A 25,222-nucleotide genomic window follows, 5' to 3' on the forward strand; every position below is an offset into this window, starting at 1 on the left:
AGCAACAAAAAATTCTCTGAAGCTCAAAAGCAATTAGTGCTAAAAACTAATAAACACTGTCTATTATGAAATTCATATTGTCGGATTATAATCACAAGGATTCTGCAGTAGCATCAGCACGATTATGAAGCTGTCGTTTTGGAGTAAAACAACTGCTGACAATTGGTCCAAAGAAGATTAAGAGGGATTTTGTGCACCTTCAGAAATCTTGGCTATCTTGATGTCCAGCGCCGTGCGGATCAAAGCCATGAGAGTGGAGTTAAAATGGACCGTGTTGTCGTCAGCCACGGGTAGATCCATGCGGAGCAGTCTCTGTGGGGAGGGTCAGTCAGGTTGAGGAACAAATATGGTTGGAAATGTTCGTGGAACCTCCAAGTGACAAGGTGGAGGGGGTTGGGGAGAAGCTAAAAGGTGGGGTAAAGGAGCTGTGCACAACATCTGTCATGAGTTTGACTCAAAAATGGGAAAGTTACTGCCACAAGGAGCCTCAATTTTGTAACATGATAAAAAAATAAATAATTGTGAAGACCATACTATTGGAGGATAGTGACTTATGTTACCCACAGCTCCTAAAATAGGGATTGGAGGTTCACAACAGAGGCCTGTCCTGAACCAATAAACCAAAATCAAGTGTGAGACATCTTGCGGGAAAGGGAGTGCACTTTGGTTTTTGCTTATTGGTTCGTTCCATTAGCGACCTTGTTGCTTGACACGGTAAGATACAGAAAGACCAACACCAACTCACACGACAACCACTTTGTGTGTGTTTGGTAACAGGAAGACGGCGACCACCTAGACATGCAGCCAACCATGCATCGGGCAAGTACATTTTAAAATGTCAACTCCCCACTAACCAAATTTCCCCACCCCCATGCAAGCATGCAACGCACACACGATATGCCTCACAGGACAAGCAGCTGCGCAGCCGTACACAGAAAGCATCCCATGTGAGGTAACATTAAAATGAGTTTGTTTCATATATTAGCTATTGGAGACAATTTGAAGATACGTAGAGCCTGATGATAACGTAAATGGCTCTGTTGCTAAAACTTTGGTGTCCTATGTGTGGATAAATGAGCACGGACTTTGAGGGTTAATAGGTGAGAGAGAGCAGCATTCTGCGGAAAAGATGGGGGAAAAAAACATGACAAGAATACTGGCAAAAAGCAAAGATGTGTCACGAGTCTTAAATGTCACGATGCAACAGTCAAAAGGGGGGCGCGCTAAAGCCAAAAGATACAGTATGATGGAATGGAAAAAATAGTAGGTGGAGCGTTAGTGTATGCGCGTGGATAGAGAAAGTGAGTAAAAGTGATCAGGGAACGCAAAAGCAGACGGAACAGCACCAGTTGGCCGTGTCGCTCAGAAAACGGTCCCGCCTGAAGACCCTGCTGTCTCCCATTAAGTCTGAGAAATGAAGCTGAGCTACACTGGATGGCTCATTGTTCTGGGTGGTACGGGACTGGCTGGAAGGTTACAGGGTTTCCATTTGGCTCATGCTTTGGTTATGAAATGAAAATAAAATGTGCATGCAAGGCTTTTTAGCATTATTGAGCAGGGAGAGTTTCGGGTCTAAGGTGCAGTTCAGGGTCGAGGAGGCTTTTAAGTAGATCATTTGGCAGGCGTAACCATAAGGATAACAAAGGGGACTTGCAACAAAAGTGATCTGGTTCAAATAGCGCCATGGATTGACCGCTTTCAACCAATCAGATCAAAACCAGTATTTCAAGATGTTTGTGTAAATGTCATCACATTTGAATGTAGCCAAATGAAAACGAATGTCAATACTTGCATGACGCTCTTAAGCCAGGTCTGTTAGTCTTGGTTAAAGTAATGTGTACTGGCGATGATGTCATTTCATCTTTCTATTGTACTGATGAAGCGGATCACAGTGTTCGAATGTAAAGTCACCTTTGAGTTATTGTATATTTCTATTATGACAATAAATGTGCTTGTGGAGATTATTTGGAGTGGCGCGTTCAAGGAAATGGCAGTAGTGCTGATGGGCCATGCAGAGGGCAGGTGAAGTGCTGGGAGGGGTTATGCAGAGATGTGGAGGAGCAGGAGGAGGAGCGGAGGGGGCTGGAAACAGAATAGAACTGCATTGACGACAGAACCAAAGGACAAAGAGAAGATTGGACTTGCAGATAGAAAAAAAAAAAAAAAGAGAGAAAAAAAGAGGCAGCTTGGGGGCTCAGCGCTGCTACATGAAGGGTGACAGAAAAAGAACGGCTTCTGTATGGCAACCAAAGGCTCTCGGAGGAAAACACATCACTGACACAAGCCCTCCTGCTCTCTCTACCATAGCAAAGAACACATACTGCCTCTGCGTGGGTGCGTGTGGCCTCATTCTTTGCATTTGTGTGCATGTGTGAATGTGTTGGCCCCATCCACAGGAAGGAACGAGTCAGAGGACAGAAGTCTGGCGGACTTTCCAAGCACTGCTGCACATGCATGCTACTGTGTATGCGGGGATGTGCGTCTGTCGGGGGATGGAGTGTCATTGCAATACTTTTGCTCACAGAGTCTACTCGGGCTTCTGTACACAATTAGACAAATCTCAAATTGTGTACAGTAAGTGTGTCTAAGGTACATGGTGCAAACGAGCTGAGAAGGTCCCTCCTTTCGTTCTTTCCTGTGGATAAGCATCCCTTGTCTCACCCACCTCACCCTATTTGCCTTCCTACCTCCACCCGATTTTTCCACACTGCCACACAACAACCACAACGACGACCAGCTCGCCCCCACTTTCCACAAAACAGAAAAAAAAAAAATATAGAAATATAACCAAACAAACAACACCAGTAAAAATTACACCATGTTGACATCTTACTAGCACCTTCTAAAACCCCACCCTCGCCCACACCCTTTCATCCCGGGTGGGGTCCTCTCTAACCTTGTAGGCCACCCGTGCAGGACACCTCTTCCCGAGGCCTAGTGGAGGACACATGTGCCTCAGCATGTCATACATTTGCCTGCAACTGATCCTGCCACTGCACCATCAGCCAGTGCCACCAACCCGTTAACCAAGAGATAGAAGAGATGGAGGAAAGCAAAGAGAAGGAGGCAGAGGGATGGGCGTTTAGAAATGGGGATAAAGTTAGCAATGGTGTGAAGGAGAGAGTGAGAGAAATACCAAAAAGAAAAAAAAAAGAAAGACAAGGTTATTGGGCTGATTTGAAGACACCGTGGCCTTGATGAGGCTTCTCTCTGAGATATACTAGTATCGCTTACAGGTTACTGAGAATGTAAAAAATAAAATAAAATATATATATCTTAAGTATCAAAAGACAATATGCACCTGTATGTGACCTGTTTGTGTATACATGTGGTGCATTCTTGTGAGAGTTTAGCAGGATTTCATAATTGCAACTGTGATTAGAAAACAAACACATTGGTTGACTTGACTGAACTTTCTCCTAAGTAATTTGAATCTGAAGGACATTTAACATGTGAAAATATTTTCAACACATGCCCACCATGCCGTCCCAGGGACTAACTGGGATTCGAGCCCGAGCTACACGCATGATACCAAAAATTGAGGGATGTTTTAACCCTATAAAGCCTGAACCATGAAATATATCAGAAACAATTCTGATTCTTTGTAAATAGAGCATTTATTGGCCCTTTTGAATAAACACATTTTTTGTTGTTGTTGAAAATCTACTACCACATATTACTTTTGATTTGTGTCATATTTGATACATCCGGTCACAATGCTTTCAATTCATACATTTATAGCTGTCAAAAAATCTAATAATAAACAGACATATCAAACATATTACTATTTGCAAAAATCAGAAAGAACATTTTCACTATTAATAAGTATAGGCGTCTCTCCTTTCTCAATTGGGGCGATCTTGCAATGTCGCTGGAAAAGCCATCAGCTGGGGGATACTGCCCTCTATTGGATTATCCGTGCAATGCATGTGACAGATCATATAGGTGAGGGTTTTAATGGGGAAAAAATATTATAACCATGAAATAGAGGTCTCAAAATGTCTTGTATTTAATATGATACGTTTGGCTTTATAAGGCTAAAATGGAAATTGATTAGTAGTTGCAATTTTGTAATTGCAGTACGTCATTTTTTGGAACAATTTCCTATTAAGAGCGCTTTGGTGAGCATGTGTATGTGTACATGTACTCGTTTGCACAGAAGAGCAGGGCAGAGCTTGACAGCAGGCACCAAGCCACTCCTGCTCACATGGGAAGGGAGGAGGAGGAGGAGGAGGAGGAGGAGGAGGAGGAAAGGGTGTCAATGCAGTTTCTGTCTTTCCCCAAACCCCCCCAAAACCAAGAACAATGCAACACTACAGTAGGCCACCGTAGTTTGCTACATTATAGCCACAACCAACAAAATAAAACATAGTAATAAGAAATGATCAATTGAATGATATTTTAAATAATAAAACATCCTCCTGTTCTGAGTTGTATTACACTTTGAGCATTTCACATGCATCTCTGGGTGTCTGCATTGTCCCGCACATTCTCTCGGCATTTCAGAATGCAAGTAGATAATGGTGGAAAAGTAGATATAAAAAAACGGAAATGAAAAGGAACCCCGCCAAAAAAAACAAACAATAAAGCAGCATTCACTCCATTCCTGGATGCTCTGGCTAGCAAGTGTGCTTGAGAAATTTTGTTTGAATGGAAGTCAAACCTTGCAGGCCACCCTATGGGGGCATTTCTTGCCTAAGCCGAGAGGCGGGTCGATAACTCGCAATAAACTGTACATGTCCTTATAATGAATGCGCCCGCTGCAAGAAGAATACAGGGGAGTTAGGAGACGCTCACGCACAGGAAAACACACAAACAAACATTTATAAAGAAGAGAAAACATTGGGAGGAAGAGCACAAGATTGACACAGTATTTGAACATACTTTGCAATATGTTTACTGTAAAAGAAAATACTGTGCTAAACTGAGATCACCTACGCAAGAATGCACTAAATATTACCTTGACACCAAACAGATATAAACACCACACAGTACTGCATGCTACACACTGTTAAATGTGGTCCTTAGCACTGCCAATATAGCATATTTGTTAAAAACTACTGTTATCACAAACTGGACGTTTTAATTCAACTATTGCCAACCGACTACAATAGCGCAGCATGTGAAACAGCAAACCACTTAATAGCTGCCTGTGGTACGCATAACGCCTCCCTCGTAAATATGGGTTCAACCATTTGTTAGTGTGTCGCCTCTGCTTTCTGTGTCTATCTGGTGGTGAGGTTGAGAAAAGTCTGTTAGCGGTTACACAAGCACAACCATGACAGGACAGTCATATGAACATAGATTTACTTCAGGCAACCAAAATTGGATGAAACCTGCTACTTATATGCAATGATGGGGCAGGCTGGGCAGTGCTACTGCAGAGTAAGCATTTTCCCCCCTTCCACAAATATCTATTTTATATTTAATGCCAAGCAACGATTGTTATATAGTCCGTCTGTATGCTTGTTGTTGCGTCATACTGGACTTGCATAGTTCATAAGTGTATTGATTTGTTAAAGCTACTCTTAAAGCCCTTGTAAAGTGAAAAATAAATGTCTTCTAAATTTGACACACCACAGAGAAGCGTGTTGTTAAAAACCCTGCCAAACTTCAATGATCCAAAAAATGGCCAAGTACCAGTAGCTATATAAAATGCGGCTTCAAAATCGTTTCGTGTCCAATCGCAAATGCTGCAGGCATGTTCCCTGAATGCCATGAAACCACGCCCTGCTCCACTGTCACCTGTCAATCAGATAATCAATACGACAGAAAAGTCCCTGTCCACATGCTTTCTGGTACGTGGGACTTCATTTTTATTTATTCATTTATTTTATATTACTATAGTTTTATTTATTTAAAGTCTGGGTCAAAAAATTGGCTGTCCAGTTGAACTTTTTAAAACATGTTTAGTCCCTTCTTCGCTGTTGAGCCTTTCTTTGTATTGACATGCACACAATCACATCAGATAACGCGGCACTCTAAAGCAGTCACACCAGGTGGTTATTTGAAGGAAGCATTTTTGTGTTTTAGCCAAAGCTAGCTAGCTAACTGCATAATAAACCAGGTAACTGCTGCTCAAGTTCTTGTATACTTTTTTTTAATTTTTTTAATATATATAATATATATATATATATATACAGTATATTTTTATATTATAGTGGTCCCTTACTACTTTCCGGTTCACTTATTGCGGATTCACTCTATCGCAGATTTTTATTTGTGTCCATTTATGCTGCTATTTTTGTCCTTTTTTTAAAAAAAATGTTTTGAATAAAAACAGCTCTTTCTTTCATTTAATACAATCTATTACATTTTTAAACAAAATATAGAATATTTGGCAAATTAAGAAACATGTGCCATGATAAGTTTAAAAAAAAAAAGTATTTTCTTTCTTTTAATTCTTCTGAGCAAGTCAGTGTCCCATCACTGGTAAGCTATATTTAGAACAGACCACAGTTGTTGCTTTTACACGCTGGCACCTACACAGTAAGGCTAACGCGTATGTCTCATTACAATTAACTTTAACGACCTCTACTTAACGAAAATGTACCTATTGTGGGTAGGGGTGGAACGTTATCACCCGCAAAAAGGGAGGGCACAATGTATTTTAATTTATAGAAGTTTTCTTAATTCAAATATTTATACACAATATTTTAGTACCTCTGTATGTGCAGTCTGCAGGACAACATGAGAAACAATCACACACATATTGGAATACAGATGCCATGAAACTTAGCATGTCTACAGTAGTTGCTCATACTGTAGACTAAGACAAAGGAGTCCTTGTAAACAAATGTGGACTTTGCCACAGTAAGTTTTTGGCTGTATTCGGATACCAAGGGGAGGATTTGGGATTGGATTGTAGGGCTTTTTAAGGACAACTTGCATATAAGGAGAGGAGGAGCATGAGCAGAGGGAAGTGGTTGCCAGAGTGAGATAACCAGATGTCCATTGTGGTTATTCTCACGTCTATCACAACCCCTTTGGCAGAAATCTAGAAAACCCTGGCGGCCGTTGCATTGCAATCGCTGATTAAACACAATCAGTTGGCAGTTGACCTTTGAGTGCAGCTACCTCAAATCTTTCAGACTTGTAATCATTTAGTATTTATTGCTTACTTGGGCTGAAAAAAGGTTATAAAGTCTGCAACGTCAACATTTGTGTAAAGGATATCATTCAAAACCAGTATGGTCATTTAATTTGACTGTGAAGAGTAACCAAATTTCAAATCAATTGGACAATTGCAGTGTTGTACAACATATACTTTCTCACAATTCATAGTACTAAAATAAAAACCACAGTGGATTCCAGAGATTAGTCGGACTTTCATTGCTTCCCCCTGTGTGAGCAGCCCTGTTACAATAAGCAGTAGAAACAAGAAAAACAGAACATTTGCTCATCTAAGAGTAAGCGCAAAACCTTTGTGTGATATGCCTATGTAAGACGTTAATAATATTTGTATGTAGCTAAAGGTACAGTAGCTGCATAATGCGTTTCAAGTGTGGAGTCCGGACGTGCGTGCATGGTAGTGCATGCGGGCTCCCAACTTACCAGGCAGCAGGATCATACTCGGCCCATATCCTGACATACTCATCCAAGTGGTGAGGTCCAAGTATGGAAGAATCTCTGGTCAAGTACTCAAAGTTGTCCATGATGACGGCCACAAACAGATTCAGCATCTGCACAGGAACACAGCCATGCTCGGGAAGGGAAGTCAACAGGTGATTTTATCGGTGTCGGCATGAGACGTGAACTCACCAAGAATGAACAGAAGAAGATGAAGGAGACAAAGTAAAGGTAAGACACTTGACTGCCACACTCTGGCTCTGGATTCCCTGACAGCTCGTCGCATTCTTTACCCCCCAGACATGCCAGCATGATCTCATGCCACGCCTCTCCAGTTGCACTCCTGAAATGTGCACAATAACAAATTCAAACACTTTCAAAACAAAAACACGTAAAGCTTAGCTCAAAAATCGCACCTGAAGAGCAGCATGAGAGCCTGAACGAAGGTCCTGAAGTTATTGTGTTGGTCGATGGCACCCTCTCCGTCTTCTTCAATAGCAATATTCCCAAAAAGCTGCAAACACCATCACACTAAGAACACTACCAGTATGTGTCCACAACCAATATCTAGTATTATAATTAATGGGGCCGCTTTTCCTTAGAGGTTTTGCTGATTTTGGGCATATGTGCAAAACTGTCGGCTAAAGGATCATCTGTGGTCAAAATTAATAAATGTGATTAATATGCGTTAATACATGATTAATGCGCTATTTTTTTGCGATTAATTAATCAGTTAACACTTTAACTTTGACAGCACTAATATATAAGTTTGTCTGTTTCCTAACTCCGGACCTCACGTGACATGTGCAGTTTTCCCAAAAATTTCACTTTAAGACCTGTTTCCAAATTACTGAGCATAAACATAAAAAAAACCCCAACTTTTCCAAATTCTGTTTGCCCCAACAGCGAAAGCCACCGTTTAATTATTGTTTTTCAACTAGACTTTCTATAACACATGTATCCCGATTCCCGAGCCACTATTTTCATGAATAAACATTATTTCTCAACTAGTCCCTTGCATGCCGCATGTATCCCGGCCGCTACACACCTGCATCCCAATGATGGCATAGATGAAGAACAGCATGGCAATGAGGAGGCAAACATAAGGCAGAGCCTGAGGACAGACAAAGGAATTACTGACGCATCTGAATGTACTTTGCACAAGGGAGACCGTACTTGGACATTATGAGTATACGTATTTCTAGAATATTAGCATTGTTTTCCAAGTCTACACAGGTAAATAGAAATGTATGAAATGATTGAGGACAGACCTTGAAGGACTGAACGAAGGTCCAGAGCAAGATGCGAATGGTTTCTCCTTGCCTCAGCAGCTTGATGAGGCGAGCTGCCCTGAACAGCCTCAGGAAACTCAGGTTGATGAAGTTATTCTACAGCAGAGGTGCACCGTAATCAGGGAGAGAGGGTATAAATTCAATTAGAATCGGTCCGTATACACACAAGAGGAGAAATAACTGTTGAGACAGATGAAAAGTTGGGGAGGCATAGAAGAAGGTAAAATAAGTAAACAAGATCAAGTAAAAGAAGGATTCAAACTCAAGTCAAAAGCAAACCAAACCAAACGCAGCAAGGCTCCAACAAGCGTTTCATAAACCAAACAATACAAGACAAAAAAAGGAGAGGCAAATTGACATTGTTCCATCCAAATTGGGTTTCAGAGTAAATGTGGTCGGACTGGTGAGTACAGGTAGTTCAAAGTGCAGGGACGCAGAACGTTTGCCTGGAAAGACAACCAAATGCACTAATTCTCTCAAGGCAACAGCCTTTTAATTCAATGAAGCAAGTCCACAGCATGCAGATGGGACTCATAAAACATATCAAAACATCATTAGGATTGGCTTCAAAATGAGAACGAGGATGGTTGAAGTGCAAGTGAGAACATTATTCGTTTTGAGGTTTCAAGAGACAATTCAATCAAAATAGACAATGTTCTTCCACCATTTCAAATGTTAAAAAACAGAAGGTCGACAATTGGCATCTTAAAGTCCTCAAAATGGACACGTGCATGCAGCTTCTATCCACCTTTGTGGACAGTATTGTGAAAAGGAGGAGGGTTGTGCAGAAGGGCTGCATGCAGTATTGGGTCTGCCTGCCACAGTCAAATTGTTGGACTTGATCTCCCAGAGAAGCCCTTCCAATCACTGTCTATGTGTATATAGTCATAATCCCATGTGATAGATGTGATAATCTATTCGGGTTGATACAATTCAATCCTTTACAAGCTTTACAACACCACTTCTTAGTAAAGGATATATAGTATGTATGGGATAGTAAAGAAATTAACATAAGACAGTGAGTGGCAGAGGAATTAGCATAATTCCATTCAAGATTGATCGAGAGATTGAATAAAAACATGCACATTTTACATGCTTAACATGCGATTGAAGCAGATGCAGAAAAAAAAGATCAACATAAAAATTACAAACCATCTACATGTAGATGTTGCAGACACATGGTTTATAGCAGCACATTTGGGGATTTTTGGTTGTTTCAAAGACACAACCAGAGCCAGTTATCATGGGTGGACACAGAGGATTCATAGTGCATTTTGATTGGATGGTATCACAGGAAGTAGATTGTCGGATGTTGGGGTGGGGGTGTGGGGCAGAAGGGGGCCAGACGAAGTAGATTACAGCAGATCGCCATTAAGTTTGTGGAAGATTTAATGAAAGCATGTAAAAAAAAAGATAAAAACAAGAAATAAATCAATAGTCAGTACACCAACAACATAATAGAGAGAAAGGTAATGGCATACGTACACTATGCTGTACTTTTAACATGAGGAAACGTAATAATAAATGACGTGATGCATAATTAGAAACTTTGAATATTGCCATTTTAGGACAAAATGGTACATTACTTTGGGGGAAAAGTGAATCCATCACACCCAATTTTGTTAGGTATGCATACGTAGGTAGGCTCAAACTAGACTTCTATCATTTCCACTACGACGAGCATCACTGTGTTAGTAATGTTCATATATAAACCATGACTAGTGTTCAAGTTCTTTCATTAAATGATATTAAACACGTTTCCTGTGACATTCATAGACAAGTTCCCTGTTTCAAAACCCCCCACATTGACATTAATCACAATAAATCAGCTTCTCACTTATCCCATTTATCACAAAAAATAAAGAGTCCCTTTAACCTAGACCACAAACGTAGCAAACATGCTGTGCTTAAAAACCCTATAGTTTTTCTTGGACATTTGTGTACATATATGCTGTAATTTTAAAGAAGTACACATTGAAGCAGACGTTCTTAGTGTTCTTAACGGGAGCTAATTACAAAAGCTAAATGTTGGATATGCTACATGTGTTTTCATTGTGCAGAAAAAGTCAGATAGGTGTATAAGTCTGGCAAAGCCAATAACCCATATAAGGGACAGTTTGCCTTATATTAGTTCATTCAGGTGACATTGAACACAATCTGTCATTTTGGACCACTCCCAAAACGACAAAAGTACAAACTAAACAAATTATAAAAAAAAAATAAAATGAGAGATTAATTTTGACTACAATTACTTGTATGCCTATGGAGTTCCAACATAGTCACTGACAGATGCAAATGCTGCGAGGCTCCCAGGCTTTCATGTTATTATTTGATTGGCTATTAGGTTGCTCGGAGAAGCTGGCAGAGGCCCGCAGCATCAGCATTCTTTTAACTCTGCTGTCAGTGCCACACTTCCAGGAGTCTGGTCTCCCCAGGTCCCACCAAATAGGTCAATTATATAAGACTTTCAAGACATATCCGTGCATGGCTGAACAATGCAGGGCTCAACTGCGCCCCCCCTAACCCAAAGGCACTCCCTAGACTCCTTGCCCATACATGTCAACCCATAAGGTTTGTCCGTATTTCTTACGGATTTTTAAGTGTTGCAAAAGCATACGGGCGTATTTGGAAATGAATACGGATTTAACTGTTTTCATGAAAATAATAATATTAGTATATATTGCTTACCCTTTTTAAATTTATTTAGTATTTACTGTCGGCTACGTGCTACACGTGTGCATAAGCTCGATTTAAACAACAACCGGTCACAAAATCTCGTCTATCGCGCGAGACTTCTAACAGTTTCCTGACATGCGCAGTTAAGAAATTTGTGTTAGCGCGAAAATTGCGAGTCGTTCGCAGTGGTTGAGAAAATGGGGGACAGGCCGGCCAAAAAAACAAGATACACCGGACGTTTTCGTTCGGAATGGACGGATTTATTTAAGGTAATTGGTCCGTCAAAACTTGGAGAAGAGTATGCATCATGTTCGCTTTGTTCACGGGACATTAAGGTTGCGGCATCTGGCATTTACGATGTCAAAGAACATTTGAAATCAAAGTTGTACGAGAGAAATGTGAAGCAACAAAAAAGTCAACCGTCCCTGTGATATTTAGAAATCTGTTTTTTCTTTGTGCAATAAAATGTCATTTGGAACAAGATACTGTCAATGTCTTCATATAAGAAAGAAAGTAAGGTAAGATTAATGTTATTGCATGAAACAGCTTTAGTATTGATAAAACTGACATAAGGATTTTTATGGGAAAATAAGGATTTTATGGGTTTGTAATACAGGTGGGACCAAATTAGGGTTGACATGTATGCTTGCCTCTTCTGCTGTATGTTGTCAGTCAATATGACAATATGATGTACAAATAACTAACCTAATATTAATAATAGTTCCGTAATGCGTTAGAACTGACTACTTACCCCAAGTTCAGTAACCAGAATGTCAGTGATGCTGCCTAGAACAGTCACACAGTCAAAAATGTTCCAGGCATCTTTAAAATAATTCTGTAAGCAGGATGGACAGGAGAGAAAAAGAAAAAAAGAAGTGTGAGGGTAAGAGTTAAATGTAATTCAATTAGCAGGTTGAAGTAATGAAAAAGTGTCAGGAAAATATCATTGAAAAATAATCCAATGAAAGAGAGAGAGAGAGAGAGAGAGAGAGAGAGAGAGAGAGAGAGCCATGAGACAAATGGGCCATCAGTGAGAACACGTTGGATCTATTCCAGCAGATAAACTGCAGGAAATTGTTCTTCATCAAGTTACCGCACACTCTAATCATTAAGCACACATACAGTACCCACAAAATGAAGAAGAAGAATTAAACTTCTCAAACTTTCGGAAAAAAAGTTTCTTCTTGCTTTACAGCTTCAAATTAATGAACCCCATCCACACATCATTGCGGACATTAATCCTTCTTAAATGCTGAATTCCCACACGTGCACACAATTACGGATTTCTGATGGGTAAAGAGTCTGAGCTGCGTGGCGACTCGTTCGCTCGCTCTCCTACCCGCTGCCTGCAGCCAAACTGTGCATTAGGCCAGCGGAGGGCCGCATAAGCAGGGAGGAGGCAATCAAAATAAACCACCTTGAGACACACTCACCCTCGATATTATTTGTCTGGAGGGCTGCGTAATGTGTCTGTGTGTTTTGGACTCCATTCTCTGAGATTTAAATCCTCACTCACTTAATCTCCTCCCGCTTTCATAATCCATGCTCCTCTTTATACCACATATCTGTCATTCACCCTAATGCCTCTAATTATCACCACTATGTCTTTTTAATATGTATACCTTAAACTATTAGTCTCCCCCCCGCTCCACCTTCTTATCGTCTTTCGCAGCTGGTTGCGGGCATTATTTTAAAAGCATCTTTCTGGCTTCCCGTAAACACTTAACATGCATGTAACAGAAAGGACTGATAGAAAAGTAAAATTGTGAGTTGAATTCCCAGCTCCTGTCGAGGTATCATTGAGCAGGATACTGAACCCAACATGATGCTTGTGTCATTGGTTTGTGAATGATCGGTTACATTCCTATCGTGACTACATACAGTATTCCATTCATCAGTGTGTGACTGGGTGAATGAGATGCCAGTGCAAAAGTGCTCTCAGTACCTTGAAAGTATCATAGTGATATACAAGGAAGGCCCATTTACTGTAGTTTCTTTACTATAGTTCCCTATCGAAATGATTCAAATACTGTTAAATCAAACACATTTTGTGTATCACTTCTGTGTGCGTACCTTTTTGTACTTGCCTCTGTTTTATAATACAATAGCAGTAAAAACTAGTGACAGACACTTATGTTCATGCTTTATGGTTATGTACTCTGGTTATGTATTTCTGGACTAAAGTCTTAGAAAAACTTTCCGCTATTTTGAACTGTAGGATACCTTTATCTCCAAACTTGTGTTTGCTAGGTGACCTAACAACAGCTGACTTACCACATAAACAATTTCAATCTACACTTGTAGCCCTTACTATCGCAAAAAAAAACAATTCTTGTTAACTGGAAAAATAAACAAACTCTGAATATCGACCAATGGTCTAACCTCCTCATAAATCACATTTTAATGGAAAAAATATCTGCCTCAAATAAAAACCAAATATCAAAATTTATAGAAACATGGTCTACGTATATAGAATTTTTTAACCTAATTCTGGTTACTTAATTCTGTCTGTTAGCGAGAGCCACTACATCGTGATAACTTACATTGATGTTTCTGCATTTGGCAATTTATTATTATATTATATTATTAGTATGGGATTTTTTTTAATGGGCTTTAGGTGAACTGATGAATACACACACGCTCGCACGCACGCACGCACACACACACACACGCACATAAACATACTCACCCACATACAAAAAAAAATATATATATATATATATATGTGTGTGTATATGTATATATATATATATGTATATATATTTAAAAAAAAAACATTTATTAAATTTTTTTAATTTATTTGTTTGTTTGTTTTTTTTAAAAAAGGAGAGCAATGATGATGTCAAATCGAATGAACAATACTGAGCTCTCCTGGAGAAAGAAAAAAAAAAAAAAATAACTCTTTCTTATTTTTATTGCGTTTTATAAAACTAAAAGCCCTGAATTGCAAATATTGCTCTTGTATAAAATGGTCATATACTGTACATTTTGTCTATTCCATTAAACATTTGGTGTTATACAGTACAATACACTTTAACGATTAACAGAAAAATCAAACCTCAGTCTGTCAAAACCCAATTTTTCATTGGAAAAGAAAATGTTAAACACGAAAGGACTAATTGGCACTAAAACACCCTCATGTGAAAATTCGACAGAAACATTACTGACAGGAAAATTTCACACATGCCCACGGACAAACCGAGAAACACACACACATGCTCACCAGTACTCCAAAGGCAATAATCTTGAGTACACACTCCATGGAGAACAGAGAGGTAAACACTATGTTGAGGTTGGCTAACACAGCTTCATAGGCATCTGGAGCTTCGTCGTACTAAAAACAAACATAAACACAAACATTCATAGTTACACTAACTACAAAAGTAGAAATTCAGTGTCATAGACATAGAAATAAAGTACCAAGTGGGACAATACCTTATTTCATTGACTAGTGACAGGAGCTTACTAACAACAAAGTGAGTGTAGCAATAATGTATTACCGCATCCTAATTACCTTCATCATAAGGACAATTGTGTTGAGCGCGATCATTGCCATGATAGTGTATTCAAATGGCGGCGATACCACAAACTCCCACATGCGGTACTGAAAGCTCAACTTGTTCTTGGGCATGTGACGGGTCAAAGGCTTGGCGTTGATGGCAAAATCGATACAAGCTCTCTGCAAACATAAACCACAAAGATGAAGTTTTGCGCTATGACTACCACCACCTTTCCTCCGTCCTCCCTCCCTCACTCTCACTCCTCACCTCATTCTTTTCTAAACTATAATCCTCCATCATTTTGTCGCCTTGCTCCTGGAAGGTGATGATGATGAGCGCCACGAAGATATTGACAAAGAAAAAGGGGAAGACCACAAAATACACCACATAAAAGATGGACATCTCCATCCGGTAGCCCGGGCTGGGGCCCTGATTCTCGTAAGTGGCATCCACGGAATGTTTCAGCACTCTAAGAAGGACAAAACAAGCATCGGAGATTAGATGTCGCGTTTTGGGATTGAGTGGGCATGCGACCCTGCATGTGTACTCACTCCGGCCACCCCTCTCCAGTTGACACGGTGAAGAGCGTAAGCAGGGCCCAAGCCACGTTGTCGTAGTGGAAATCGTACTTCTTCCATTCCCGCTTCTGTGCCTTCACTTCGTTATCGCGCCCATACACCAAAAACTCGCCTCTACATGTACGAATGACAGCATTAGCCCGACATGGGTGATTGAAACACTCGACTTCATTTCACACCGATTTTTTTACCATTTTATCATTACATTCTAATATTTCTTTCTTCTTTGTTGGCTGACTTGCTTGAAACAGAGGAACTAAAAGGCAACGTAGCCCAATAACTGCACATCTTTCAAATGCACAATGTAAATCCAGTCTAATCATTCTTATTGAGAAAAGTTACACATTATTACAGTTAGGAATGCACGATAATTATCGAACCAATATTGTGAAAAACTCATGTCATTCTTATGGGTCCGATACTTCAGAATTAGGCAGATATTGATAGTGGCCTCAAATACATTAACGTTAGTGCGTTTACTGTCATTTTAAGAGCTCAGGGGGGAGAGTAGGAGGGGCTATGATGCCCGCGACTTCAAAAGTACAGTGTGCCATTTGTCGACATGGCTTAGTGACTGAAAAAAATATAGCTCCATTTCTCCAGGAGGAAAAAAAAAATATATACAGTATATATATATAGCTTGTACACTTACAACCAATCAAAGTCTTCTCAATTCTAAATACAATATTATAAATATTGAAAGTATGGTAAAAGTTTTCACGAGTGCACGCACCGCTCACTGAGTTCCATTCACTTGAATGAGAGCCACAACCAAGGATCCCTCCACTGTCACCCGATTGGGGGTGGCCTGCTTTGAGCAGCTGCTAGAGTGCTCAGACGATGCACAGTGATTACAAATGGGCTGCGTCTTTTCCTTTTTAACTGCACTTTTACCTTCGTTGCTGGATACTATAAACGTGTGGCCTTAATCAACATTGGAGAACAGTACAAATCAACGAGTTCCGGTGACTTTTACCGCACTTTCAACACCCTGGTCCTTGAAAATGTCGTGAAAATGTTTGGGGTCCAGTGTTTATTGAAAAATATGAGTGCATGTATATGTGTGTGCATCGTTGAAATGTCACTGCTAAAAATAATTTTGTGACTGATTTATTCTTTGAAGCATTAAAAAAATACTAATGGTGTGACGACAAACCACGGCCAACTTTATTAATAGTTACTGATACATTAGACCTCACCATCTAAAGTGACGAGTTCAGAAAATAGCAAAACATGCGACTGTATGTCGTCGTGTCATTGACAAATTTTTATGTCATCCTGTGACTCCATTACATTAGTAGAAAGCGAGATTGAAATGTTTTATTCCTTTAAGCTCCAACAACAGATATATTTTTTACTTAACGATAAAAAAGTTATTGGCTATCAATATCGGTATCAGTGTGGAGGAGCAGGACGTTGTTGGTTATCGGTAGAAAAAAAAGTTATCGTGCGTCCCTAAACACAGTATCTGTAGGCAGTCAGTCTAACAGTGAAACAAGGATATAGCGATTACACACAGAAAGCCCTTGACAACATGAATGTTAGATCATGAAAAAACACGTGGCCCAAAAATGATTAAACATCAAAAATCAACATTTACTATAACCATCCCTTTTTTATTAACCCCGTGTTGTGATTTTGCAAGATGACTTTATGCTATCCTCAAATAGTCCGCATTTACAAGGTGAGTGGGTCCTTTTATTCAACCTCACAATGTTATTGGGTAGTAAATGTGTTTATAGATCCTGCAATTTTGGCCATGAACTCACACAACCTCCAAATCTTAAATCAAGCAACATGTTTGTTGTTACTGAACTGGATTTATGAGATTCACGCGAGCAAAATGCCTAAAACACATAGAATATTATCATGGAATATTGTCATCAAATTAAATTCATGTCTTTGTTGTAGATCAAAAATAGCATGGACTACGCACATCAACTCTGACCTTTCACAGTGATGCTGCAAAATGACATCACGGAGCACTACAGGCTAAGTCACATCAAGCAAAACAAACACTTTCTGACCTGCAGTCACGCTCAAACTCTTTGGACTCGTCACTGCAGTGAAAGAAACGTCCCTTGAAGAGCTGCACTGCCACCACAGCGAAGATGAACATGAAGAGCAGGTAGACGATCAAAATGTTGAGGACGTTCTTCAGAGAGTTCACCACGCAGTCAAAAACAGCCTAAGAATATTGTATGAAAGAGATTGATCGGACTCTAACATGATGGAACAGGAACTGGAAAGCAAAGTCTGTTGGAGTGTTTTTGAAACTAAAACCATACCTTGAGTTTGGGAAGACGTTTTATGGTCTTAAGTGGCCGCAGCACTCTGAGCACCCTCAGAGACTTGATGGTGCTGATATCTTTTCCTTTGCTGCTCCCCCTAAATGTGCAAACAGAATCATACACATAAAGCGTTCAGAGTCAGCAGGTGCATTCGACTTAGTCGGCGCAAATCCCAAAATAGCAGCAGGCAGACACAATTTGGTGTTATTTGTGTCCTAGTTAACTCAGAATGAGTAACTGTGTCATGTTAAATGCATAGCAACACATGCAGCGTTGCTATTCGTTTACACTTAGCCTATTTCGAAGTGTAAAGCCTTATTTCTAGGTGTTGGCTTATCTACATGCTCCACTTAAGTGGGCATTGTACAATGACCGTACATGCTACAGCTAAACGTCTTATAAAGTCTGCAATGTATTTCAATGCTGTATAAAGTTGACTCACAATAAGTCATTTAGGCACAGCAATGGTGAATACAGTATACTCATGCTGCATTGAAACCTTGCTTTTCATGATGCAATACACCACGACTTATACTAAGCCACACTATAAATGATGCCGAACTCTATTCTACACAAAAATGTTTACAGAGAGAGTTTAGTCATTGTCCAAATCAAGGTAGTGCCCCATGTCTGTTCAAAACAAACAAACAAAACACGCAAACAAGATTAAACTCTCTCCTTGTATTATGAAATCTACAATCATCTGCAAATAGCAAACAACCGCGAGAACGGTTGTTTTCAGTGCGTTGTTCAGTAAGCATGGACTCTTGTAGTCTTTTTTGGCACAGACAGTTATTTTAACAAGCATCTCTGCGTGAAATGCTCAGCCAAAATTCTTTTAAGCACTTTGACGCAGGCTTTCTTGGAATACACATGAGGATAGAAAGAAGGAAAAAAAAAATCTAACGAAATGCTTCCACCAATGAAAAAAAAAAAAATCACATTTAGCTCAATAACTGAGCCCACAGCTGCTTCCTTTGCCTACCAACAAAGGGACACTGAACTGGTGCAAAAGATTCATTGGCCATTAACGTACTGTACGTCCTCAAAAGTCCTGTATGAAGCTCAGCATGGTCAAAAGGTCATTGAGGGAGGCCTGAGGGGTGACGGTGCATGTGTGTCAGCAGCTGTGTGTCTTACAAAGTAAGGCCAGATGGCAGACGACTGGCGTATGTGAGTGTGTGCATGCTGTACAGTGGACCCCTGCATACTTTGCTGGTTGCCACCTGTTGATACACCTATTCACAGATCAAAAAAATAGTAACTTAATATATTTATTCAATATTTTTATGGGAAGGAGGTGTTTTGTATGGAGCCACAACACTGACAATAAGTTTTGGTATTGGGAAAAAAAAATGTCATTGAGGGAAAAGCTGCATTGACATTGAAACAAGTATTGGCATTGTATGTAAAAGGTTGCATTGAAAAATAAAATACAGACATAAAAAAACCCACAATTTTCTTTAAGCATATTTTTTGTATTATAATGTCTTTTTCAATGCCAATCTGCAGATTTTTTTTTACACTTTTTTTTCGAGTGTCACAGGTTTTCATTTTGACTTCACTTTTTTTCAGTTACAATTTATTGGCAGTGTTGTCAAATGCCTAGATTGTTTGTATTTGTATATTTGTTCAATAAAAATGACTCACGAATAAGAGCAGCCCAAAAAAAGAAAAAAAAACTCATCGGCAGTGTTTTAACGTGGGGGGCGGGGTTGTGGTTGGGGGCGGGGCTTTGAGCGTGAGAACGCCTTCCACCTTTTCAGGAGAGGAGAGAGGAGAGCGCACCCCTGTTGGCTAAAGGCAATACTCATGGTTACAAGTTCACCAGGAACTCTGTGAAATCTGTGTTTTTTCTACATATAACCTTGTGGCATCAGTGTTAATGTTTCTGTAGTAAACTAGTTAGCACGTTAGCTAAATTAGCATGACATGATGCATAAAGTAATTTCAAACATGGTGGTTTTAACGCCACAAGTAACATATATAACCACATATAACGTTGTGGCTAACAGGCTGTTTAGGAGTTCTTGGTGAACCTGTATCCATGAGTACCCACTTTAGCCAACAAAGGGCGCGCTCTCCTCTCTTCTCTCCTGAAAAGCTGGAAGGCGTTCTTGCGCTATAAGCCCCGCCCCCAACCCCACCCCCCACGTTAAAACACTGCCAATAAGTTGAAACTGAAAACAAGAGAAGTGAAACTGAAAACCAGAGTTGAAACTGAAAACCTGTGACACTCGAAGAAAAAGAGATTGTAAAAAAATCTGCAGATTGGCATTGAAAAATACATCATAATATCAAAAAAATATGCTTAAAGAAAATAGTGTTTTTTTAATGTCTGTATTTCATTTTTCAATACAATCTTTTAAAAATGCCAATACTTCTTTCAATGTCAATGCAGCTTTTAATACAATACAATTTTTTTGTACTGTTCGGTTTAGGTGAACGGTATGGGAATTCTTATTCTTTTTTACACGCACGCACGCACGCACGCACGCACACACGCACATACCAAAAATAAATAAAAAATCAAAAAAAAAAGGGAGAACAATGATGATGACATGTCAAATGATCAATACTGAGCTCTCCCCAAAAAAAAAAAAAAAAAACAATACAATTTTTTTTCTTAAATCTTATTGTCAGAGTTGTGGCTCCATATTTTGTGGAAAAAGCCTATTGGTGATTTATCAGTGATTTTTCAATATTTTTTTTTCAATGCATTGATAATGGACATCAATGATAGGTAGATTTTTGCTCTTTGTGGGCTGGCGGCCTGGCCACTATCCATCGTGAATAGCAGGGATCCACTGTATATATTGTGTGTGCAAGTGTTGTGCGCACTGGTAGTAGGCTTTTGTATAAGGCTGAAACATGCACCATTCACAGCGTAATTTTTTGTGCGTTGTTGTTAAATTTCCATTCAACTAGTTATTTGTAAACTTGTTTGTAAACTTCTGTTTTTTATCCGCAATCACACATTTTTTCGACAGGTTTCCAGTTGCGAACAAGAAAAGTTAACGACTTGTTTGTCGTGGCTGGGTCAGAGCTCTACCATGAATAATAAAACAGAAGGACAGACAGCTATCTGCTATGAAGAATGGATGGAGAGGTGACAAGTGTCATGTGTGTCCATTAGACAAACAGTGAGAAAGTAGAGAGAGGGCATCTTGGAGAGGATGAAAAAAAAAGAGACAACTTTACCCTCCGCCGCTGTTGGTGGTGGTCCAAACGAAGAGATGACAGAAGAGTGAGATATTGAAAGGACGGAAAGGAGTGTGACAGAAAGACAAGGGCGGGAGGAAGAACCAGAATGGGATTCAAAATGAGAGGCCAGATGAGAAAGAGAGAGAGCAAAGAAGAAGTGAGGCCTGTAACACTCAAACGGTATCAAATATCTCTATCATTGTTTCTTTAGTGAAGACTCTATTCGTCATTGGCAATATCTTGTAGATCCATGCAACTATACCCGTATTATGTATTATATATAATATATATATATATATATATATATATATATATATATATATATATATATATATATATATATATATATATATATATATATATATATATATACAGACGCTCCCCTACTTACGAACATTCGAGTTACAAACAACGGTACATACGAACATGTCTGCGCGCATGCGCGCATGTCAAAAAATGTTCAGAAAGAGATGCTGTAAGGTAGATTTTTTATTGCGCACTTTTTTCCGAGTACTGTAGTGCTTCTTTCCGCCACTAATACCGACGCTTGGCGCTGTGAGAGCTCACCCAGCATTGGAGGCTCAGCAACGTGTCGAGGAGGAGGAAGAAGAAGAAGAAACGCCTGTCGCTCATAGATAAAGCCATCGCACTCTTCGAGCAGCAAGACCCAAATATTGAACGTTGCACAAAGGTTGCAAATCAATTGAATGATGCCATACAGTGCTACCGCATCATTTATGATGAAAAAAGAAGAAAACTGTGCAATCGTCATTGGATCGCTTCTTTCGGCCAGTTTCTAGTAAATCCTCCAAGGAAGATACTCATCAACCCTCATCTTCTTCTCCGCGACCCTCAACTTCTTCCTACATTGAACAGGGATGTGATTTGACCAAAGTGAAATTATCTGAAAATTTAGCCGGGGGTCTGGGGGCCGCTGGCACCCAGCTAGGTCCAGGATGTCCCCCGGAGCTCATGGGTTTTCTGTGTTTTTAAGTACTTTCAATGCACTCACATGACAAAGAAATAGACAAAACAACAGCATAAATTTTCAATGTATATTGAACTATCCCATATAAAATGTCAGTTTTAGTCAACTCAAAATCAGTCACATTCAAAAACATTGGACTGCCTTTGCTTTTAAAAACTATCACTGAGAATATCATCATATCTAACTAATGTGATTACTAAGTTAACACATAAATAATGTTGAAGAGTTCAAATTTCATGAACAAATAATTGTATCATGACCAAATGAAAAGTAACTCATATTAGAGCATACCACAAATGTCTTTGTTATAGCAGAAGATGTTATCTGTCGGAGTCATGTGCATACACAATGAACTACTAAAAAAAAAAAAAAAAAAAATTTTTTTTGGGGGGGGGGGGGGGGGGATAAAAAAAGCGGAATTCCGCGAATTAGCGGAAAAATCACATCCCTGATTGAAGTTACGGAGGAGGAAGTAACTTTTGAAGCCCATTCCAGCGACGACGAAGAACCTCTCATGATATAAAATGCTCCTCTTCCTCCTCCTCCATCAAATCCTTAAGCATCGAGTACATCTTCCAAAAGTAAGTTAAACTTCATTTTATTTATCTTATTACGTACATGTACATACTGTGTGTGTCTCTCGCTCTCTCTCTCTAACATACGTAGTACAGTACTGTACGTATTCTCTTTAAACATAAATTATAATACAAAATATAGCACTGAAGCAACTTACGAACAAATTCACCTTACGAACGATCGCTCGGAACGTAACTCGTTCGTAAGTTGGGGAGCGTCTGTATATATATATATATATATATATATATATATATATATATATATATATATATAATCATCTTACAATTGCCATAGAACATTTAGCTCCACTTTACAACAAGGATACCCTTATGACACGTTTAAAAACTGGTTATTAGTTTGTCACATTTTACAAAGAGAACACCATGTTTACAATAATGCCAATAAAGGATCCGTTGTTGTAATGTGGTACCAAATTCGTACAGTAGTTTGCAATTCTATCACACAAATCATTTATGTATCTACAACAACTGACTTTGAACACAAAATGGGCAACAACCATTATCTAGTAGGAGGGAAAGAACTGCACAAATGTCAAGGTTTGAATATTTATATAATATTGAATATTGAATATTTTGAATACGGCAAATCGATGAGACATTAATGGAAGGGTCAAAGGGAAAATATTTCCCTGCTTCTTAAATGCAGCAAGAGAGTGAAAAACAAAGGTGCGTCTCTGTCTTGGAGGTTTTTTCTGGACTTGAAGATGAGCCAATATGCAGAAATGTTCATGTCATGTCTCTGTTTTCAGGGGACTTTTTAACGGCAGCTGTGCCACTGTGCTGTTGTCAGACTATTCTCATTGTTTACTTACATCTGTTCTGTGTTTTCTAGTGTAACAATTATCGTTTGATGGGCTTACGGTTTGACTCCTGTTCTTCCTGTTACTCTAATTATATATTGAGTACTTTAGTGTAAGTATTTTGGTTATGATTGTTGACTTATTTTTGTTTGCTACTTTATTCAGTTAGCTGGCTGTGGCATTGTCCAGCCATTACCAACATTTTGTTGTATCGCTTTTAGTCTTCCCTGTTTCTCCTCGCGTGGTGAGCGATTTTTTAACAAACCTATTTTTGTACGTTTGGAATGCAGCCTGCTGTGGGAGGCTTTTTTCCCTCGGTCTAGCCGGACCTTTAACAGTTCAAGTTCAAGTCCAACACACTCAGAACCTTCAGAGAGACTAATTGGATTTTAAAGGAGTGATAAACATCTCCAATGAGGTTGCTGAGCCTTTCTGGAGTGCTGTTTGATTTCGGTCTATTGAGTTAAGACACTATCAGGCTGTGCATGAGACTGCAATGCCTGTCATGATAAAAACGACTTTTAGACTTCCCATGCAGCATGGACTGCTTGGACCTATGTAGATTTGCTTCACTCATAAAGAAATGTAAAACTTATGTATTTTTCTTAGTATATTTTACTACTACTTTAAGCAAACTTCCATGTCATCCTAACATGGAACATTGCATGTGTTAAGAATGTGGCAAGCGGACACAAGTTTGTTTAAAAGAGATTAAAAGGGACAAAATAGCCAACAGGAATACTAAGTGACAAAACGGAGCAACAGAAAATATTCGTACAAACAGAGAGAGCACAACAAGCACCCAGGGGAACTTCATGCGACATTTATGTTTTCTTTATGGGACAAGCAATTTCTCATCTTCACGGTGTCCTAGAATCTATGACTACGTTGAACAACAAAAGGAGAAGCGGCTGTTCCACCAGTCTGCTGAGATAAAAGTATTTTCCCCCATCTCAGGCACATTACATTTATAGTTCAAGCTCATATTGATTTTAATTAGAGAAACATATTATTATTATTATTTTTTGCCCAATAGTTGATCACATTCAATAGCGCAAAGTTCCGCAAACTGATTGAGGTGAGAATCTCATCAGATACAGTATGTGTCAGTTTATCTAAATGAATGTGATAAGGGGGCATAGCTCAAAGTAGATTTACAACAGAAAATTAGTACTATTACCGTAATATCCATGCAGGAACACTATGTTGTTTTGACAACTACCCAATCCATTAAATAAAACAAAATTAAAAAGTCATGTCACACCTTCTTTTGCTTCCTTTGCAATACATTCTCTTTTGATAAGGTCAAGTACAGGTGAAGTTACTGGCAATACGCATTTGCAGCTATTTTAAACAACAGAAAAATTTTCAGCAAGAAAACAACATTTTTTTTAGGTTAAATACACCTCATCATTAAATACACCTCACTACATCCTAAAGATAATAGAAAAGTGCTCTTTAGATTACTTCATTGTGTAGAATCATATTGAAAGTAAATTTAGCATAACCTGTGCCAGTAAGAGACTGGGAACAAAATTTGGCATGAAAAAACATGCAGTAATAGGGTGGAGGTGCCTGGCCCAAAAATGGACCGGTTGTTTGGAAAACTCCCAGAATTCTCGATGGCTAGTCCGTCCCTGACCTGCGCTGACTTATAAAACTCCAAAAAATCCTGGCAATAAAGGGTTACTGGTGAAAGGAGTGGCTGTTGCCTTTTGCAGAATAGAC

At 39.3% G+C, this 25,222-nt stretch overlaps 1 protein-coding gene across 16 annotated transcripts in view; it reads right to left on the reverse strand.

The window, feature by feature from the left end:
- The window catches only part of cacna1aa (calcium channel, voltage-dependent, P/Q type, alpha 1A subunit, a), a 91,372-nt gene that overhangs the window by 17,818 nt on the left and 48,332 nt on the right, over positions 1-25,222 (reverse strand). For 13 of the 16 annotated variants that reach the window (XM_077557050.1, XM_077557043.1, XM_077557042.1 and 10 more), the window contains 14 exons: positions 17,904-18,003; positions 17,643-17,803; positions 15,589-15,729; positions 15,305-15,506; positions 15,052-15,216; positions 14,761-14,871; positions 12,289-12,372; positions 8,841-8,957; positions 8,618-8,683; positions 7,986-8,083; positions 7,762-7,912; positions 7,555-7,682; positions 4,664-4,760; positions 198-312 (listed from right to left, as the gene is read on the reverse strand). In XM_077557050.1, coding sequence (XP_077413176.1) covers positions 198-312; positions 4,664-4,760; positions 7,555-7,682; positions 7,762-7,912; positions 7,986-8,083; positions 8,618-8,683; positions 8,841-8,957; positions 12,289-12,372; positions 14,761-14,871; positions 15,052-15,216; positions 15,305-15,506; positions 15,589-15,729; positions 17,643-17,803; positions 17,904-18,003 — 1,736 coding nt within the window. Of the gene's footprint in view, positions 1-197; positions 313-2,896; positions 2,994-4,663; positions 4,761-7,554; positions 7,683-7,761; positions 7,913-7,985; positions 8,084-8,617; positions 8,684-8,840; positions 8,958-12,288; positions 12,373-14,760; positions 14,872-15,051; positions 15,217-15,304; positions 15,507-15,588; positions 15,730-17,642; positions 17,804-17,903; positions 18,004-25,222 lie in introns of all 16 variants that reach the window. The other 3 variants (XM_077557035.1, XM_077557049.1, XM_077557037.1) reach the window with 1 other exon arrangement.

Source organism: Vanacampus margaritifer, chromosome 2, assembly GCF_051991255.1.
Source record: "Vanacampus margaritifer isolate UIUO_Vmar chromosome 2, RoL_Vmar_1.0, whole genome shotgun sequence".
Classification (NCBI taxonomy): Eukaryota; Metazoa; Chordata; class Actinopteri; order Syngnathiformes; family Syngnathidae; genus Vanacampus; species Vanacampus margaritifer.